Source organism: Alligator mississippiensis, chromosome 1, assembly GCF_030867095.1.
Source record: "Alligator mississippiensis isolate rAllMis1 chromosome 1, rAllMis1, whole genome shotgun sequence".
In the NCBI taxonomy this organism is placed as follows: Eukaryota; Metazoa; Chordata; order Crocodylia; family Alligatoridae; genus Alligator; species Alligator mississippiensis.
The window spans coordinates 14,326,984-14,348,932 of NC_081824.1; the positions used below are offsets into that span (position 1 = coordinate 14,326,984).

General features: G+C 43.6%; 1 protein-coding gene across 1 annotated transcript in view; it reads left to right on the forward strand.

Moving 5' to 3' along the window:
- Window positions 1–15,924, forward strand: part of OPN5 (opsin 5) — a 36,894-nt gene extending 20,970 nt beyond the window's left edge. Inside the window, exons 3-6 of the mRNA XM_014601607.3 lie at window positions 1,702–1,872; window positions 6,607–6,941; window positions 12,078–12,322; window positions 14,917–15,924. Of these exons, the coding sequence (XP_014457093.1) occupies window positions 1,702–1,872; window positions 6,607–6,941; window positions 12,078–12,322; window positions 14,917–14,968 (803 nt within the window). The 3' untranslated portion in view covers window positions 14,969–15,924. The remainder of the gene's footprint in view (window positions 1–1,701; window positions 1,873–6,606; window positions 6,942–12,077; window positions 12,323–14,916) is intronic.
- Window positions 15,925–21,949: the final 6,025 nt, after the last annotated feature.

The window sequence follows — 21,949 nt, forward strand, 5'->3', positions numbered from 1 at the left end:
TTATCACTAACATTTTTTTCTACCACTAATTACATCTCCCTTTACCACTAACTAGAGTACCTATTTTACTACACTTCTTTTTTCTTTTTACAAGAGCTTCTGATAACACCTCTTCATTTCTAGTTTACAGCCCTACTCTATCCTTACAAGCAGACTGTCTGCAGTTACATAGAGTCTTACTGCACTCAGCTTAACCTCTTTCTTAGGCCTAACGAAGAGCACTTGATGCCTGAAAGCTTTTTCAGAAGCTCTCCAACTATACAGTTGGTCCCAGGAAAGATATCACAAAAAATCCTTGCCTTTTGTACGTGTCCCTATTTCCCTAGTCTTTTAGCCAAACAGCCTAGTGTATAGTGATATTAGGCTATTCAATTACAGGTTCCTCAAGGCACTGTTACATTATAAGCAGGGTAACTTAATGAGAGTTTAATACTGTAGTATCATATTCAATTGGTTTGAATGGAAGCTGTCCAGATAAATTCAATAAATTGTGAGAAATTTTTCATGAAAAATATTGAAACATTTCACTTCATTTTCAAATAAAAAAAATTGTTGAATTTCTGTTTTATGAAAAATGTTACAATTTTATACCATTTCAGACTAAAGCATATCTTGAAATATTAGGATTCTCTACAGTGCTGTAACTCTGAAGTTGTAATGCTTCTACTCCCAAGATATGTTGGAACTTATTTTTCATAAGATTTAGAGAGGTTCAGCCCCAAAGGAACTGTTGGATCATCCAATTTGATCTCCTTCATAATATAGGCCCTTAAATTGCATTAAGCCCCTAAACTTGTATTGAACTAGCACAGTGGGGCCCAACCATTTGGCCCTACAGCTTGGCTCAGTGGCACATGTTGGATTCAGCTTGCAAAGCTGGATCTGATCTGTAGGCGAGCATGGCTGGAGCCCACTTTGGTGCACAAGGCCGGTTTGACATGGGCCCCAACCCTGTATGCTGGATCAGGCCCCATGCCAGATCAGGCCTGCAGTCCTGTCCCCACATGCAGGGCCATGTTGTCTGGCCTGCAGAGCTTTGAAACTTGGCAGTGAGGGAGACAGGCCGTGTTAATTGCCACTGCTCTTTGACACCAGATATCTGGACCCATGGAGAGCCCTATGGGTGGGATGACAGGGCTCTGCAGACTGGGTCTGGCCCATGGGCTAGAGGCTGAGCACCACTGAACTAGAACGTACTTTCCAGAAAAGCAACTGATTTTGATCTGAACACATTAAGAGATGAAAAATCCTCCGCTTCCCTTGGATCCTTAGGTTGGACTGTCTTTCCTTCATAATGTAACCCTTTTTCACAGTTAGCATCCTATATTTGGGCCATGACAGGTTTTGAGCTACTCAAGTTTTGAGGCACTAGGCCATTTTATCCTGCGTTTGAAGACACCAATCTTCTCATTGATTTCCTGGGTGGATAATGTACTGATAAAAGTTATAATTTAGAGACATTCCCTAATTAAGAAGTGATGGGAATTGGGAGTTTGTCCGTCAGTTAGAGAGAGCCAGTGAGTTAGTTAGAGGTATCCAGAAGTTGTGTGCTGCTTCACAACTTAAAGTGTATTGTTCTTTTCATAGATTGCATGTCTGTATTTATTGAACCCAGAGATCACTACAGGTTAAAGTAGGGCTTGTCTGTGCTGAAAGGGTTTTTGGACAAACAAAATGACATACTTCTTCCTCTCCTTGAAGTTTCAGGAAAGCCCTTCTCTATCATTTCCTTCTTCTCTCACCGCTGGATTTTTGGCTGGATTGGCTGCCGCTGGTATGGATGGGTTGGTTTCTTCTTTGGCTGTGGGAGCCTTATCACCATGATGACTGTCAGTCTGGATAGATACCTGAAAATCTGTCACTTGTCTTATGGTAAGCTACCAGGGCATTTTCACTGAACAAATTTCTTCCCTGGGGGGAATGTTTAGGAATTTTATGACTGAATTTATGTGAATCATTCTTTATTCCCTACTCGCCTGATTAGCAGGGAAATCCCTGAATGGTAGTTTTGGCAGAAATGGTAGTTTAATTTTACAACATCTCATGTCAGTGTCATTAATGATGTCCCATTGTGTTAGAGCCTGGGAGCTCCAAGGTGAAAAAGACTAGGCATTGATTTTTATTGCCCAGGTAGAGTGAAATAAACTGAAGTGAAGGAAAGAAATAACATAAATGGCAATGACTAAATTAGTACATTTAGATTTTATGATTCTCTCCATTTTTAATAGCTTACGTTATCCATAGCAGTGAGAGAGTAATAGAATTTAAAGTCAAAATTAAATATTATGTTCATCTCACCTAACCTCTCACATAAAGAGGGAAAGGGGCCAGGAGGCTTCCATGGCTGACCAGAGAAATCCAGGGCAGCCTAAGGGCCAAAAGGGGAGCACATAAAAAGTGGAAACAGGGGGAGATCACTAAAGATGAATATACCTCCTCTGCTCATGCTTGTAGGGAGGCAGTTAGGCGGGCCAAGGCTACCATGGAGCTGAGGATGGCAACCCAAGTAAAGGACAACAAGAAATTGTTTTTTAGATATATTGGGAGTAAAAGGAAGGCCCAGGGAGGAATAGGACCGCTGCTAAATGGGCAGAAACAATTGGTGACAGACAGGGGGGACAAGGCTGAACTCCTCAACGAGTTCTTTGCCTCAGTGTTCCTAAGCGAGGGGCAAGACAAGTCTCTCACTGGGGTTGTAGAGAGGCAGCAGCAAGGCGCCAGACTTCCATGCGTAGATCCTGAGGTGGTGCAGAGTCACTTGGAAGAACTGGATGCCTTTACGTCAGCAGGCCCGGATGGGCTCCATCCGAGGGTGCTGAAGGCACTGGCCGACATCATTGCAGAGCCACTGGCGGGAATATTCGAATGCTCGTGGCGCACAGGCCAAATCCCAGAAGACTGGAAAAGGGCTAACGTGGTCCCCATTTTCAAAAAGGGGAGGAAGGAGGACCCGAGCAATTATAGGCCAGTCAGTCTCACCTCCATCCTTGGTAAAGTCTTTGAAAAAATTATCAAGGCTCACATTTGTGAGAGCCCGGCAGGACAAATTATGCTGAGGGGAAACCAGCATGGGTTTGTGGCTGGCAGATCGTGCCTGACCAACCTAGTCTCTTTCCATGACCAGGTTACGAAATGCCTGGACACAGGAGGAGGGGTGGATGTCGTATACTTAGACTTCAGGAAGGCCTTCGATACGGTATCCCACCCCATACTGGTGAACAAGTTAAGAGGCTGTGATGTGGATGACTGCACGGTCCGGTGGGTGGCAAATTGGCTAGAGGGTCGCACCCAAAGAGTCGTGGTAGATGGGTCGGTCTCGACCTGGAAGATTGTGGGCAGTGGGGTCCCGCAGGGCTTGGTCCTTGGACTGATACTCTTTAATGTCTTCATCAGCGACTTGGACGAGGGAGTCAAATGTACTCTGTCCAAGTTTGCAGACGACACAAAGCTATGGGGAGAAGTGGACACACCGGAGGGCAGGGAACAGCTGCAGGCAGACCTCGATAGGTTGGACAAGTGGGCAGAAAACAACAGGATGCAGTTCAACAAGGAGAAATGCAAAGTGCTGCACCTAGGGAGGAAAAATGTCCAGCACACCTACAGCCTAGGGAATGACCTGCTGGGTGGCACAGAGGTGGAAAGGGATCTTGGAGTCCTAGTGGACTCCAAGATGAACATGAGCCGGCAGTGTGACGAAGCCATCAGAAAAGCCAATGGCACTTTATCGTGCATCAGCAGATGCATGACAAATAGGTCCAGGGAGGTGATACTTCCCCTCTATAGGGCGTTGGTCAGACCGCAGTTGGAGTACTGCGTGCAATTCTGGGCGCCACACTTCAAGAAGGATGCGGATAACCTGGAGAGGGTACAGAGAAGGGCAACTCGTATGGTCAAGGGCCTGCAGACCAAGCCCTACGAGGAGAGACTAGAGAAACTGGACCTTTTCAGCCTCCGCAAGAGAAGGTTGAGAGGCGACCTTGTGGCTGCCTTTAAGTTCATCACGGGGGCACAGAAGGGAATTGGTGAGGATTTATTCACCAAGGCGCCCCCGGGGGTTACAAGAAACATTGGCCACAAGCTAGCAGAGAGCAGATTTAGACTGGACATTAGGAAGAACTTCTTCACAGTTCGAGTGGCCAAGGTCTGGAACGGGCTCCCAAGGGAGGTGGTGCTCTCCCCTACCCTGGGGGTCTTCAAGAGGAGGTTAGACGAGTATCTAGCTGGGGTCATCTAGACCCAGCACTCTTTCCTGCTTATGCAGGGGGTCGGACTTGATGATCTATTGAGGTCCCTTCCGACCCTAACATCTATGAATCTATGAATCTATATCTTGCTGGGATCCTGTGACCCCAGCTGACTTCCTGCCCTGGGGCAGGGGCCTGGACACGATGATCTTCCGAGGTCCCGTCCAGTCACAATGTCTATGAAATCTATGAAATAATACAGGGCATAGAAGTTTCACCAAGTGGTTTTCTGTATCTAATCCCTAAATTGAGCTAGAATGCATGTCTTAGAAAGATATCCAAGCCTTGATTTAAAGACTTCAAATAAAGAAATCATGACATCTTTAAGTAAGTTTCCCCAAATGTTTATTGACTTATTAAAAACTTTTACCTGATTTCTAAGTGGGATATCTAGTTTCAGCTTTTGGCTGTTGAATCTTTCTATACCTGTGTTTCCTTGATGAGAGAGCATGTTACTATCTGAAAGCTTTTCCCTAAGAAAGTTCTTGTAGGCTGAGGGCAAGTCACCTCTTAAATTCCCTTGGATACATTGAGTAGATTCTGCTCTTTCAGTGCATCACTGTAAAGAAGAGCTTTTCAGCCTCGTATTATTCCTGTGACTCTTTGCTAAACAGTTTCTGATAAACAGATACTGTATTTACCCAAATTACCATACTGCATTTATCCAAGATGACCTTCTATTTAAGATGACCCCCAAATAATTGGATTCTATACATGGAAAATGTACATGTTTGTTAAATTTTTCCATGTATAGAATTTAATTATTGGAGGTCATCTTCGATTTGTCACTGCCCCTGACTGCTGCAGTGGGGGAAGGCAGTGACAGGGGGACAGGTGGTAGGTGAGGCAGGGGGGAGGCAGTGTAGGGGCAGATGGTAGAGGGGTCAAGCAGCTCCCATTACTTGACCCCTTGCTGCCTGCCCGATTTCATAGGATTATATACAGTAATTTTATAATATGATTATATAATATATGGTTTTCTAAAATATATGATGAGCATATAGAGTGAGCAATGGGACAGTATTCCCCAAAACTCCAGTCCTTGCATTACCTTTAATAGTTAAAGTAATTAACAACATAATTAATTGTATTTGACAAAACCATATGGGCACAGATATGTGCTTCAAATATATTACTGAACAATTTCATATAATCAGTTACTGTGGCTTGCAAGTGGAGTTCGCTTGACACCGTTTTCGGAGATGCCTGAAATGGTGCATTATTTAGCATATGGCATGGTGGGATACATAGTACAACCCCCCTCTGCCCTTTGGCAAGAACCTGGCACTCAGGCCACTGTGAAAACCAGAAAAACCATACAACTGCAGCTCTCCATATTCATGAGCACTATGGTTGCCTGTTGTGACTGTGTTAGAAAATAACCTGTATGAAGTCAAGAAGACAGCCACTACATTTGATTTTCTCTTTGTGTTAGGAAATAACTATCCTTATTGAGATTCTAAGATGTCCTCCAGGCTAGGAAACGTATCTTATTTTATGTTCATACGTTGCTCAGCCAAGTAGAGCCACTTTATAGAGTCACATGACATCACTCTAATGTAGAAACCCATCAAAATCTGTTTTTACATCTGGGTTTCATGTACAAAGCTAAGTAAAATGCTCTTTCTTGGAGGGAGGAAGAAAAAAAAAAAGAAGTTAGAGGTCTAAAATTTCTTGGGCCTGTTCCATCTCTCTAATCTTCTCCCTGAAAGAGACAATATTATGGTGATTGATGAGGAGGAATACCCGGAGAACAAACTTTAGACTAGCTAATAAAAGAACAGAAACTACATATCATCTGATTTTGGTGCCTATCCATAACTCAGATATCAAATGCCATATATTAATTGATCAAAGGTTTGTACCTTTGGTGGCTACAAAGACATAGCTAAAAGGCTGTATGCCCTGCGTAAAACCCCCTTGGAGGCAGGGTTTCCTGAGAGCCCGAGAGTGGGGGGTGGGAAGGGGAGAGCAAGTGGTCAATCTTACTACTCTGGGAGTCAAAGGCACTGGCTGCTGTCTGCCTGTACCTGGCTGCTGCTACTGTAGTGTCTGTGCACCCAGCTACCACTGCCCAGAGCAGCAAAGACACCTTGGGCAGCTGCTATTCTGGCACCGCAAGGCTGGTGCCCTATTCACCCAGCCCTAGTTACGCTATTGGGTGGGAAAATATTTCTTATTCAATGAAGAGAACTAATGAATACACTTCTGAATCCCACAATTCAAGGGCAATTTGCAGAAGTAGTAAGTGTCAAGTCATTTGATCAGCTCTTATTTGTACATGTAGAATAAGGCTAAATGGGATTTTGCCATATATGTGGGTTTTCAAATCCACCGTTGTAAAAGCTGAATTGTCTTTCAGGTACCTGGCTGAAGAGGCATCATGCCTTTATGTGTCTGGTGGCAATCTGGGCCTACGCTTCTTTCTGGGCCACCATGCCATTAACTGGAGTGGGAAACTATGCTCCCGAGCCCTTTGGGACATCGTGCACGCTGGATTGGTGGCTGGCGCAGTCTTCAGTGGCGGGGCAGGCTTTTATTCTGAATATTCTTTTCTTCTGCCTTGTGTTCCCAACTGCAGTGATTGTGTTCTCCTATGTTAAGATCATTTTAAAAGTTAAGTCTTCCTCCAAAGAAGTAGCTCATTTTGACACTAGGATACAAAACAGTCATCAACTGGAAATGAAACTAACCAAGGTGAGTCATAGATATTTCTTATCCTGATTTGTCCAACCCTAATGTCTGGGTGGAAGAGTATCCTACAGAGCACTGAATATGTTTTTCTACTCGGTCATGTCACCAATGCACACTGATGATCTAAAAGTGCGCATGTTGACCTTTCCTCTCCTTGTATCTACAAGGTAGGAGGGCAAACTTGAGACAAATAAAGTGTAGTTTTGTGTGTAAGGCACCCAAGTGTGACCCTTGATATCCAATGTGAAGCTCTGCCGTAGGCTTCTGTTGTGGCTTTGGATGGTTCACTTCATCTTTGTGCCTCAGTTTCCCCGTCTTGATAAGGGGATGATAATACTTCCCTATGCCACACAAGTTGTAAGTTAGGTGCCCAAGATGTTTGGTGAAGAAAGCCCTAAAATATATAAATGAGAAGCAGTTTTTTGTTATTAGTTACATAAACCTTTTGGACAATTTGTGTTCCTCTCTCCAGAAAGATACAAGAACATATAGGTGATGCATAGGGAGGGTACAGGGGGGGCATTTGCCCCCCCAAGACTGGCCACTGACATAGGGGCTGCTGGCTTCTGTGGGTGGTCACCAACTGCCCCCACCCTTGCCATCGACATGGATGGCAGCGCCTGTGGGCGGTCCCTGCTCACCACTCACTCCTGCCACCACCAACGCTGGCAGCTGTGGGCAGTTTTTGCTCACCACTCTCTGCCCTGGTGCCCCCACCAGTCCTGGGAGGCACTAGTCATTCATGCAAGAACAAGACATTACTCTGATTGTAGGTGTTTCTTTTTTTAGTCACAATTTGTATGGAAATTTTGCCCCAGCCTTGATGCATCCTGATGCAATGCCAATTGTTATAAATTTTGGGTACCCTGCCTTAGTTTTGTGTTTGTTTCTCAAAACTGGACACAGTACTCCAGGTGTGGCCTCATCAGTGCTGAATAGAGGGGAAGAATCATTTCCCCTGATCTGCTGGCAGCACATCTATCAGTGCAGCCCAGTATACTGTGAACTGTCTTGGCAAGAAGGGCACACTGCTGGCTCATATTCAGCGTATTGTCCACTGAAACTCCCAGGTCCTTTTCTGTAGAGCTGCTCCTTAGCCAGTCAGTCCCCAGCCTGTACCGGTGCATGGGATTGTTCTGTCCTCAGTGCAGGACTTCACACTTGTCCTTATTGAACCTCATGAGATTTCTTTTGGTCCAATCCTCCAATTTGTTGAGGTCTCTCTGAATCCTAGCCCTACCCTCCAGTGTATGTAACTACTCCACCCAGCTTGGTGTCATCTGCAGACTTGCTGAGGGTGCAATCCATCCCATCTTCCAGATTATTGATGAAGATATTGAACAAAACACACCCCAAGACCGACCCTTGGGGCACTCCACTTGATACTGGCTGCCAACTAGACATTGAGTCATTGATCACTACCCTTTAAGCCCAATGATCCAGCCAGTTTTTAATCCACCTTACAGTCCGTACATCCAACCTGTACATCCTTAGCTTGCTTGTGAAAATGTTGTGGGAGACAGTATCAAAAGTCCTGCTAAAGTTAATTATGTCATGTCTGCTGCTCTCTCCACATCCACAGAGCCAATCATGTCATCGTGGAAGGCTATCAGGTTGGTCAGGCATGACTTGGCCTTGGTGAATCCATGCTGACTGTTCCTGATCACTTTCTTCTCCAAGTGCTTAGAAATGGATTCCTTGAGGATCTGCTCAATGATTTTTCCAGGGACTGAGGTGAGGCTGATGGGTCTCTAGTTCTCTGTGTCCTCCTCCTTCCATTTCCTAAAGAAGGGAACTATATTTGCCCTTTTCCAATCATCTGGGACCTCTCCTGGTCAACACAAGTTTTCAAAGATAATGGCCAGTGGTTCTGCAATCACATTAGCCAACTCCCTCAACACCCTTGGGTGCATGGCATCCGGCCCCATGGATTTGTACACATCCAACTTTTCTGAATAGTCCCTAACCTGTTCTTTCTCACTGTTGGCTGCTCATCTTGTCTCCAAACTGTGCTGCCAGGTGCACAGTCTGGGAGCTGACCTTGCCTGTGAAGACTGAGGGGAAAAACAGCATTGAGTACTTCAGGCTTTTCTGCATCACCTATCACTAGGTTGCCTCCCCCATTTAGTAAGGGATCCACACTTTCCCTGATCTTCCTCTTGTTGCTGACATACTGTAGAAACCCTTCTTGTAGAAACCCTCCTGCATATTCCTTGCTATCTGCAACTCCAACCGTGCTTTGGCCTTCCTGACTTCATCCCTGTATGCCCAACCAATATTCTTATACTCCTCCCTAGTAATTTGTCCAAGTTTCCACTTCTAGTAAGCTTCCTTTTTCTGTTCTAGCTCACTGAAGAGTTCCTTGCTAAGCCAATCTGGTCTTCTGCCATACTCGCTAGTCTTCCTGCACATCAGGATGGTTTGTTCCTGCACCCTCAGTAAGGTTTTTTTAAAATATAACCAGCTCCCCTGGACTCCTCTCCCCCTCAGACTGGCCTCCCAGAGATCCTGCCCAGGAGTTCCCTGAGCAAGTTGAAGTCTACTTTTCTAAAGTCCAGGGTCCTTACTCTGCTGCTCTCCATCCTTCCTTTCCTCGGGATCCTGAATTCAGTCATCTCATGGCGCTGCTGCCCAAGTTGCCATCCACTTCTGCATCCCCCACCAATTATTCCTGGTTTGTGAGCAACAGGTCAAGAAGAGCAGGGCCCCAGTTCTGGGTCTTGTATGGAGCCTGACTTCCTGGGGTTTAGATTTGTAGAGTCAAATCACTGAATAATGGAAAATGAGGGTTGGAAGGGACCTCGGGAGGTCACATCTAGTCCAACCCCCTGCTCAAAGCAGGACCAGCGCCAACTACATCATCCCAAATCCCTCCATTCAGCCCCAGAATTTCAGAGGAGGTTGGATATAAAGTTCCCTTTTGGCTGATCTATGTTTTGATTGAAATGCTGGTGGGTGACAGAAGAAAGGGAAGGCTTAAAATCTCGAAGCAATTTTTTGCTTCAAGAAAATGGATATCGATAGATCAAAGCAGAGATTGGGCATATTACATTATCTGAAAGGGTTTAAATGGTTTGAGAGTCGAGCATTTCTGGAAGATTTGTGCTGTAATCACCTCTTTCCAAATGAGGTTTCTTGTACTAATATCTTTTAGGATGCAGTGCATTTGCCTATGAATTAGAGCAGTGCTGTAAAACATGCGCAACACTGTTATATAATGCCATAGAGGAGATAAATCATGTTTAAATAGATCTGGGCAAACTGGCTTACTCAAAATAAGTGTCTAAAAACTTTAGCAAAACTACAACATTGTTTTAGTGTTTAAACAGAATATATCTACACACACACACACACACACACAGAGCTGTCAAAGGAAAGTCCTTTACAATAGCAATTCACCTGGTAAGAGTCTATAGAAATTGTTCACAGTATCTGCATTATGTAGCAGAGAATGAGATTCCTACTATGGCTCAGTTTAAATATTCGGTTGAAGAGTTATTGCTTGCAATTAAACTCCCATCAGTTCATTTTACACTGAACTAGAGAAATGCAGCAACTGTGACTATAGCTATGGTATTCCCATAAGGCTGTCAACTTGAATCTTTGCGTGTCGCTCACAAAATGTGCATTTTTAATTCTGTTTATCCTCCAAAGTTATCAAATGATCTGCATTTTTACTTTGGAAAGTTGGCAGAATTATTATTTTTTAGCTTCCTTAACAGTCTCCTATGTTTTGTTCCCACCCTGGGCCGGGCCCGGCAGGAGATGAGTTTGTCTTAGCAGAACTCTGACTTTCCCTCTCCCCTCCTGTTATAACCATCTTTCATCATAACTTATTGCCAGCCGCTCCCAGGTTGCTGGTGATTTCCTCATGCATCATCAGCACTACCTGCAAGACAAGAAGCGGCCCTGTGTTGAACCTAAATGTAGCAGTCTATTTTCCTTTTCTCATTCCTTAGTTCCCCTTGTCCTTTCTGTAGGACCTGACAGTGGAGATTGGGGAAGACTGACAGAGGCTCAGACGGGGAAAACCCTGACACACATGTACTCCCATCTGGATGCCAAATTTTCTTTCTGAAACATTGACAGCAATGACTTCAACCCAGGGCTGGAAATTTTGCTAAAAGTCCTTTCAAAGACATTCGCTTAAACAGTGAAAAGAATAGCTTTGGGCTTTATGCATGTGTTTGGGAATCACATTTGTGCTCACAGCTCCTCCAAAGCTGATCTCTGTGTCCTTGAGCAGGTCAACTTTGAGTGCTCAGGTACAGACACTTCTTGAAGCCTTTTAATAAGTAGCTTTGAGAGAGTCAGAGCACTAGCTAGTTTCTCTTGACTTCAGACTCTAGAAACCTGTGTTTGGATAAGTGGTCTTCATTTTTTGGGTCCCAATTTCCCATTTTAGACACAGAGTTAATAGCACTCACTTCTCAGGGGAGCTGGAAAGCATTTGGATGGACGAAGCTATAGAAATGGAACATACTTCAAAAAAGTCCGGGGAAGAAGTAGATACAGCCTAAGCCAGTGGTTCTCACCTGGGGTGCCATGATGCAGGTGCTGCCACTGTGGCAGCGGCCCAGTAAAACTGTCCCATGCACAAGGCTGCAGCATGTGCGCGTGCTCCTCCTTCATTAAGGCTCTCTAATAGACCTACACCAGGAAGCAGAGCTGGAGCTGACTTGTGCTTATTATATATGTGTATATATGTATATACATATACACACACACACATATATGTGTATATACATATGTGTGTGTGTATAATTTATATGAGCACATTCAAATATTCATTTAAATTACATTTCAAGTTTCATTGGTTATTTTGGTTAGCGTATTCACCTCTAGGCTGGCTGAATAGCCTCAGGGAAAGATTTGTGCCAAGAGAATCACAAGGTTTTCTATAAGTAGCAAGGGAACATACAGCTGCAGATAGATAAGGAAAAGGACAATGAATGACAGGATCGGTTCACCTTGCAGAACTTGTCTGTAGCTGGGATTTATTTCTTTCCATTGTGTCGTGTGCTACGTCAGGTTGGCTGCATCTGTGGTAAAGGAGTGCTGTGCTAGAGAATTAGTCCATAAAGAGAATTCTGTTAGGTAACTTTTTGCTCTCCTTCTGGTTTATTTTTGTCTCACCAGGTGGCAGTGTTGATCTGTGCAGGATTTCTAATTGCCTGGATTCCATACGCGGTGGTATCTGTGTGGTCAGCTTTTGGGCACCCAGACTCCGTGCCCATTCCGCTTTCGGTGGTACCAACCTTGTTTGCAAAATCAGCAGCTATGTACAACCCAATTATTTACCAGGTCATTAATTGTAAATCTGCCTGTTGTCGGGCACGTGGCTCGAAGGCCCTGCAGAAGAAGAGCGCCTCGCAGAATACCAGGTAAATTTTGGAAGTGGGGCAGGCCATAAGCTTTTTGATTCCTGAACATTCATGTCTTTATCTCAGAATCTTTACAGAGCAGATGAGTTGCTGTATTGGGATGGTCAAATTATTCATCTGGCTTGGTTTCTTGTTGTTGATAGTGGTTAGTGGTGGATGATTTAGGAAAGTTCAACTCCTTCCACAACTAACCAGTTTAATTGCCCAACATCTGTAACATGTGTTGAAGCATGGTTTCTTCTTGAGTGTCCCTGGTGGTCATCACCTGAAGCGCACTAAGACAGTTATCTATTACAGGTCCTATTCCAAAACCCATTTAAATTATTGAAAAGATGCCTATTGACTTCAGTGGGCGTTAGATAAGGCCCACAGTCTTTTTATCCCAACTAAAGGCATAACCATAAAAGGTGCTAAGCACTAAGGCTGTGCGAAGCTTCGGTCTCTGATTCGATTCGGTGGAGATTTGGCCTAATTCGGTGGTCGAATCTCTGAATCCAAATCCTCCAAATCAATTTGGAGAATCGAAGCGGTTTGGTGATTCAGATATAGACACAGCTTTAAATGTTTTTTCTACGTACTTCAAGATACCAGGTGGCTCGTGAACACTGCAATGCTGGGACAGATGCAGCATCCCACAGGAGCACGGGGGGGCTCCCCAGTGTGCTCAGCAGCAGACCCAGAAGTGGACCAGAAGCACTTCCAGTCCACTTCCTGGTCCACTGGGGAACACGCAAGGGGGGCCCCCATGGCCCCCCCTGGCTCAGTGACTGGTGCCTCCTAGATCTGGTGGGGAGGCACCCAGGGTCCTTCTGCAGCTAATTGCTAAATCAGGGGGGCACGGAAGGGGGGGGGGGAGGCAGCATACTCCTCGGCAGACCTGGAAGTGGACTGGAACTACTTTTGGTCCACTTCCAGGTTCACTGCCGAGCACGCTGGAGAGCCCCCCCGCCCCATGCTCCTGTGGGATGCTCCTTCTGCCCCATCACCGCACTGATCAAAAGCCATGCTGCTACCTCAAGGTATGTAGAAAAAACTTTTAAAGCTTTGCCTGTGTCCAAATTGCTAATTCACTAAATCAGCATCAAATCTTCAGATTCGGATTCAGTCGAATCGAATCAGGGACAGTGATCTGAATCAATGGATCAAATCACTGTCCCCGATTTAGGCCAAATCTGAATCCGAATTGAATAGGGCCCGTTTTGCATAGCCCTACTAAACACCCTGAGTTCCTAGTGGAGTCTGTGGGGGCAGCATGCCTGGCACGTTGAAGAAACCAGCTGCAAGCACAAGTGTTATTCTATACAAATGTCTTAATGAAAAAAAAAAAAAATCTTAATAAGGCTCTTTGCTTCAATAGCAGCTTCACGGTGAAACTGGGTTGAAAAGGGTCTAAATCAGGACAGAATTTGATGTTTTTGCTTCATGGGATGCTAAAATATTGGCAGTGCTGTAACTAGGGTGGCATGAGCTGGATACCAGCCACAGGCACCAACTATTGTCGGGGTGCTGGAGTCAGTCACTCCCTGACTGGGAATCTTTGCTATGTCGAGTGTAGCATTTTATTTTTAGGATAGCCAAGGGAACCAAGGAGTCTGCAGGATCTAAGTGCTAGTAGTTCATAATTCCAACTGCATCATCTGGTATGGAAACACAAAATGAATTCTTCACATAATTATATAAGCTAGAGAGATAAAAGTCCCTTTTACTGCACATTTTCAAGTGAGTTTTCCAGGTTTAACTATTACAGACTTCTACAACTTCCCTTGGGAAACTTTTATATCCTTGGAGATCTCACATGTCAGGAAATTTCGTTCGCAGTGTAGTTAGCCATTAAGGCGTACTGAAGACAGGGGTCTCATACAGCACAATAGTAGCAAAATAGTCTGTTGCCCTGTGTACAGTAGTATCTGTGGTATCAATATAGTATACAGAAATGGGGAAAAGTAAGACTTTCTGAATGCTTCATGCAGGAAATCTGTTCACTGTAATATCAAAAATCATCAGTGGGTAGCGAAGCAAAAATTACCATCCATTATATATAGTCCCCTTCCATCAGATTCCCAGTTGCCAGCCAATCTACGCATAATATCTAACTTTAGATGGCTTCATCAAGTCTACAACTCCTATTACATTTTAATTGGGATGTAGGAACCACCTGCCTGATTATGGGGAGCTATTGGTGGCTGCGGTAACTCACTGGTGTCTTTCAGTATTAATATAAATTTGGATTTATCTTCAGTTCGCTCTATATAGAGAAGCATATATAGGTATAGGGAGGTATAGATATATAGAGGTATATATAGGTGCAGGTATACAGGTACCTGTATAGGTCATTTGGAGAGGCTTGGTGAACATAATGACTCAAACTGTGCTCAGCCTCTGGGCTAGACTTCCAGATAAAAGGAAGGTTAGAATATCTCCCTCTCCTTGAATACTTGAAACATGGCAGGTATAAGCCCCATGTGAGAGTTTCAGGATTTATGTATGTGTGGTGAATAAAGTGACCTAGACATATTACTCTCTATGTTCTGGACTCTAATTATTTATAAGACAGGTTATTTCATGCAACATGACCACATTTTTTCTTCTTGTAGGTTGAATACAATATCTACAAATAGAATGTCTACAGCAGTTGATGAAACCTAGCAGGAAGTACAAAGGCAGACATATATGGTGAATGAAAATCTGTTGACAGACAATCATTTTCTTCTCAACTTTTTCTTTTGTAAAGAAATTAATATATGATGACGACTTTATTTTAATGTTTGTTTTTCTCTCTATTCCTATGTATTATGCACTATGCGCTTTTTTCATCCTAAATGGAATATCTCTATCAGAGCTGTGTAAACTTTTAGAGGATAAAAAAAACAACAACCCAGTAAAAGGTCATTTGAATTAAAAATGTAAATTTGCGTAGGCCATATTTAGAATACTTTTGATTTGCTTTTTGTGATCATTCACATGAGTAACTCTCTTCTTCATGGAAAGTTTGTCTCATGAATATTCCTGAGAGGCATTTATGTGGTTATCTTGGAATCACTTTAATTTTCCTCTTCCTGTTTATAAAAGTTTTTGTTATCAAGCCAAGGAGCAGCAACAACATGCATGAGACCAATCCAAATTGTTCTTGAAGATGCCTCCACTTGTGCATGGTGACACCAAAAAAAAAAAAAAAAAAAAGAAAAAAAGAAAGTTATCTTGCTTCGGAAGAGTGATCCAGATCATCAGGATTAGGCATGTAAGATCCCTATAGAGTGAATAAGGATAGCCAGATCTAGAAAATAGGTAATGAATGTTTAGGCATTAGGAGCATGTCTGAATTACTGGCCTTCTCCAGGATTTAGGATAATGACTCTGGGCTGCATATGAGGAACCCCCATCACTTTGGGTTAAGAATGGCCAGAGGAGAGGAGCCTAGTTTGCACCAGGTGTATTAATTCCATGCAAAGCGCAGCACAGCACAGCACCCTATGACTGCTTTCAGTCCAAAACTTGGTAGGTAGTAGTGGTGCCCTCCTTTTGCACAGTACTCTAGTGGCTGCAGAACTCACTTTGGAAGTGAGAGATTATGTGACCAGGGAGAGAACAAGAAATGTGGAACAGGCCTCTACAGCCCAGTGATGGGGATGTTTTCTTGGAGTTCAGAAAACCTGTGTTCTTGTCCTGACAGCCAGGTTTATATCTGTTTTAACCAAGGATTGCCAAATTTAAAATACATAAGCAGGCCTGGCAGCAGGGAACAGAGCCCAGTGCTCCCAAGAGTGTGTCCTCTGACCCCATGAATTCTGTGCTCATGGCTCCCCTGTGGTCTAGCTTCAACAGGAGAGTAGGGATATAAATCTATAACTTGGAAACTTCCCTGGAGATCTGAGATGTAGGTTTGAGTCTCCACAGGCTGAAGTGAATCTGGAACCTTTCACTGCTTCTGCCCAGTCCCACATGCTGGGATCGGGGCCCTTTGGCCCCATGCCACTTCCACCAGGCTCCACATGCCACCATCCAGCCCCATGCACCAGGATCAGGCCCTGTGCTGCCCTGTACACTCAAACTAGGATGCAGGGCCACAGCCCGTGTACCTGTGGGTAGTCCCGTGGGCCAGATAAATCGGTGCTGGGGGCTAGATCTGGCCTGCAAGCTGGCGGGTGGGCACCCATGCACTAAGTTATTGTGCAACGGGTAGGTGTCACCAGCTGTATTCTCAGGTGGAACGTGGTTTTGTGGGTGCCTAATAGACCAGGGATGTAGGTGGAATTTAGGACCCTCCTAGCTCCAGCCTGGTTCATAACTTGGAGTTAGTTGGAGCTACCTGAGTAGGTGGGTGATCTGGTTTGCTTGAGAGAGCGCCCAGGAGCCTTAGCTCTGGGTGCCTAAGGAACATTTCAAGACACAATGGAGGCACTGCATGATTCAGGTTTGCTGAAGTAGGTTTGTGGCTGCTTGGAGCAGAGTTGATCTGCATTGCTTTCGGGACTTAATTAAGAGCCTAAATGGAAGTCCTATTTTGGTGCCTACAGGAATGATTCGGCTGTCGCCCCCACCACATAACTTAGTTGCTCACGTGACACCCTACAAAGAAACAGTGGTTGGAGCAAAGATTTAGCTGGCATCCCCTCTGACTGAAATGTGTTGGCATTGTGCACTGTTGCAGAGTTTTGAGTTTTGAAACTCTTTGGAAAGAGAAGCAAATGTGCTATCCATGGATAATTGACAAACAGAAAAAAGTAAGTTGAACAATTCATTTGATGCAAATAGTTTGTCCATGTTTAATCACTAGGAATATCCTGGGGGAAAATGGCATGAGATGTGAGGGAGATGCTGGTTACTAGCAGAAGGTATATAAAACAAGCAGCAAATGTATAAAACCAGATTTTTTTTTCACATTCACTGACCATCCATCTATCCTTTTTGAGATCAGTATTAAATATTCAAAGGTAAAATCTTTCCTCAGCCTCAGCTCCGAACCTCTGCTCAGAGCGACTGTAACAAGAATTATATTCAATTTGGTACACACGGTACCTTCTCTCTTTCTCTAGCTTTGCCATGCTGACACAGGCACTTTTACATAAAGGTACTAAAGATTAATATTTGCCCTTGTCCAAATCAAAACATCTTTCCTATGTAATGTAAAATTTCAAGGATAGGCTTAGTCTCAATTGCTCCTAAAAATATCGGCACAAGTCTCTTCTTTGCTCCTTAAAGGAAAGGCAACATTAAAAAGGAATTTCAATTAATAGCCGGTTTAAGGCAAAGTTATAAAAAATGTGAGATGATTGTAGCTTGTTGTTATTTCACAGCTGTGTTTAACATATGTTTTCTCGCTATAGTGATTTGAGCTCCTATTACAGCAGCTCTGTTGGGATGGGTAATCTGGCTTCACAAAATAGTACCAGGGAGGCTTAAACCAGGGAGTTTAGTTGTGCAGTTGTACCTACCAAGTCTCCCATGGTGCTATGAGCAATTATTATTCTATCAGTTGATTTTCAGACCAAGTAGTGTCAGGTGAAGTTTGAAGATCCTGAGCTGGGAACAAAGGAGAATACACATTCCCCTTTTGAAAAATGCTTGCCTATTTAAGCAAAGAAATGAATGGAATAAATCCTGGAAGTGTTGCTGTTTCTGGTGAGTAAATGCTCACCTTTCTAACAAATTAGAACCATCTTTTAGGGAAGTTCCCTCCCCGTGCCCTGCTCTCCTGTAAAACAATATCCATATACAGAGAATTTGCAACCCCCTGGCATTGCAAGTTGTACTTTGCAGTTCAGCGCGAATGAAACCCAGGGAATGTCTCTCTTTGGGAGCCCCAGGTACCCAGCATCTTTTAGGATTTGGCTATGAAAAAATTTGTTCAATCCATTTCTGTAGCTCTTAATCAGTGTTTGCTCAGGTTAAAATGCCATTGATGTCTGTAGGATTTTAGCCCAGTTAAGGAATGTTTTAAGACCCACAGGTTGAGATTCTTCAAGTGGAGATTCATTGTATCAGAGTTCATGATAGACTTGAAAGAAAGATCGAAATTCTGGCCAGATTTTAAGGCCGGTGATTTCATAGTGCTTGCCCAAATTCTTGCTATGGTTTCAATAAGATAAACTTTTGTTTCTTTGCTCCTTGCTTTGAACAACGGTATAGTACATCATACACCTCAAGATCAGAAGATTAGATTGTCCAGTTTGACCTCCTGTGTTAAACAGTTCCTAGGATTTCAGCCATTTCTCTCTCCATTGAAGGTGTGATTGTAGACAGCTTAAAGAGTCTCCCTACAGATCCACAGGCATGAGCTTGTGTCCAGCTTCAAACATGTGGTACACACTATAGGGTCCTGATCATTCATATTGAAGGGGTTTGAAAATATCCAGAGATGGACCACTTTCCTTGGTCATTTGTTCCAATGATTAATTGGTCAACTTTGTAAACTACGTTTTGTAATGATAAAATGTAGTTTACAAAGCTTTTATCTACAGATCTAAAATTCTCTAAATATCCACCACTAGAAAGTTCTTTTAACTGGAGCTTATGTAAAATATAGACAAACTAAAGCTGATTCAGCATGAAGGACGATGGCATATGACTGAAAGAACATCGTTTGTATTGTATTTTCAGTAATACAGTATCATCATTGAACTTCATGGTTTGATGTATGAACATTAACAGAAACGATTTTCAATGCAAAACCACATTGTGTCATAAAGGATATTATTATAAATGCATCTCCCTCGTTAGGTGCCGTATGTGCACAATCAGATTAAATTGCCATGATTCAAAGTGATATCATTTAAAGTAATGAAATCTTAACTTCCCGCTAGTGCCTCATGATAGAGAGAAATGATTGAATTAGAGTCCTTGACTATTCAAAACAGCGCTGTTTTCTAATTCTCAGGTATCAAGAGCAAGATGGAAGCCCCGGTGCAATCTAGTCCCTGCATTGTATTTCATGGTTACAACTCAAGGCACATATGGCAAAACCACACAGTTCATGTGATTGTGAAAGTTTGCTTGTCATATAGATGCAAACAATGGATTCCAAACCTAGCACTGTAAAGGTTTCCTCTATAGACTTGCATAATTTTTGCATAGTTTTAATTTCCCACCTAGAGGGTTACTGGATGATTTCTAGTCAGCAGTCTACTTTCCTGAGGGAGCTCATCAATACTTCCTTTATTTGGCTCTACCTTTCATTTGAGGAGAAGATAGGTTTTCTGATGGACTAAGAGACCTTGGGGTTGGAAGAAGAAACTTTTTTTTAGTAAAACTTGGAATAAGGTTGAAGTCCTGGATGCCAAAATCCCGGGGCAAGAGTCTTTGAAGAGTCCATGGAATGGCTGCTCATGGCTTAAGTGTTGCTAAATCAGGAATACTAATGAGGGAAGGACCTGAAGACTCCCATGAAGCTTTTTGGCCTGGACAGCTAGAGCTAAGCCAATAGTGGCATGCCTAGAGTAAAAATGGGAAAGAGCAAGCTAAAGCTAGAGTTTCTTCCTAAACAGGAAGAAAATGTAATTGGCATGTTGACTGGGCACCGTGGTAGCAGAGTTGGATGGTTTGTGTTTGGCTTACCACTCGGACAGCTTGTGCATGGATGTTCCTCAGTTTCTTTCCTCTGGAGAGTCACCTTCCTATGACGAGTCTCCGCAATCCTTATAGTTTCAGTGTTGTATCCGTGGTTTCCCAGGCATGTCTTGACCATAGCTCCATTTTCCCACCTTCGAGGCTTGTGGAAGCTTCTTGCTGATGGTTCCACCTTGGTTGAGGAAGCTCCTCCATGGTTCCTGTGTCCGACTCTATTTTCTGGAGGCCGTGGCTCCTGGAAGGTTCTTGCCTCCATCAGAAGCTCCTTGTGAATAAACTCCAGTACAGAGCTGATCTTCACAAGGACCATCTTTGCTGTAGGGATGAATTGGCTTAGCTATTCTTGCCCACTGCTTGGCTGCACAGATCTTCCAAGATGTACAGATGGTCTAAGCACTAACTGTTTTGAAACTGCTGCTGCCGAGCCAATAACTCTGTCAGGAAAGGGAACAGGACGTCTGTTATTGTTGCTGCAACTCCATACACGCACCACAGCAGAAGGCATCTATTAAACTTCCCACACAGAGCTCTCGCCCTCCCCCTTTCTCTTTTTCCCACCATGTTGCACCTTTTTCAGGATCATTTCTAGAACCTATGTCTTATACTTTGTCGGTGGATATGGTGTATCCCTCCGCCAGTGTAATATAGTGCTATTGGCTTAGCTTTCTTCACCATGCTTCCATTTCTCAAGTAGGTTGCTTTGGCCCTGAGGTTTTCCCCTTCTGAATTAGAGTCCAAGCAGAAACAGAAGCCTGCTTTGCCATCTGCGATGGGGACCTTTTGGTATTCTGCCCTTCACTGGGAAGAAACAGTACTTTATTAATCAATATGGAGACCCTTGTACCAGGGACCAACTACAGTCCATTGCAGGGCTTAGTAATTCTTTGATTACTCTCTTCTCAAGAAACTTTTCCCCATTGACTCAGGGGTTTCCACCTTGATAGCTGGCATTATGCCTTCTCAGTGTGGTAGAAGTAGTACATGGGTACTGTTTTCCTTTGTCCAGTCTTGCAGCTTGCTTCTCCTGGTTCTCTTTCCAGGCTATCAGTGGTTGCTGGCACATACAGTAAGTTTCTGACTGTTGCAAGCATATCCTTCTTGGCTACAGATTCGGTAGATTTTCTGTTGGGCTTCTGGCGCTAAAATGCCCGTGTGCTTTTTCAGTGATTTCTGAGGCATTCCAGCATTCATTGCTGATCAGTTCCTCCCTTCTCGCTTGTTGGGTCTACTTCTCCCTTTTGCCAAAAACACACATTGGTTTCCCTGGGCTGATCAAGCAGACTTTCTAATGCATATAACCCATAGTCATGTAACTCCTGGATTATGGCTCTCATCAGCCTTTTCACACTGAATGCCCTGGAGTATCTTTTTTTGGGCCTGAACTCTGGCCAAAATTGGATGAGGTTTTGGTATAGCTTTTTTCAAGAGCCAGTTACTTCTAAACAGATTATGAATAGGACTCAGATACCAGCCTGTCCTGCAAATGATCATAGTTGAGAATTAGAAGGTCATTTTGTTGGGTTTTCTGTTTTCTAAATGGTACAGTGTGTAAGCCTGTATCATCTAGAAGGTGAGCCTGTATTTTGCAGGCCATCTAGCATGGTTTTACTTTATGCTACTCACTGCGGATGCCACAAGAAGACAGTAGATGTGTTGGCACCAGTCCATTATACCTAGGAGACAGACTAGCACATGTAGCCAACTACTAAGTTGTTATAGGCTATTCTCTGTTAGCCCATGGTGAGATGCATTGTGGAGATAATGAACAGGAACTTTATCTTGCATGGTTAGAAACAAAGTTAGCCAGCTGAGGCACTTTCATAATGGGCTTCCACAAGTATTCATTCTGGCTTCTCTCCGTTTCAATGCATATGCTGGTATCCAACTAACAACTACAGCCCATTAGTATGTATGAATGGATGACATCTGTCTTGCTGACGCAGGCAATGATCTACATAAGTCAAGAGGTCACTCAGCCAGAACATGAATGTTTTGGTTACCTACTTTTATCAATGTAAACTTACATTAAGTGAGTGTGACAGTTACCACAACCTTCCATCTAAG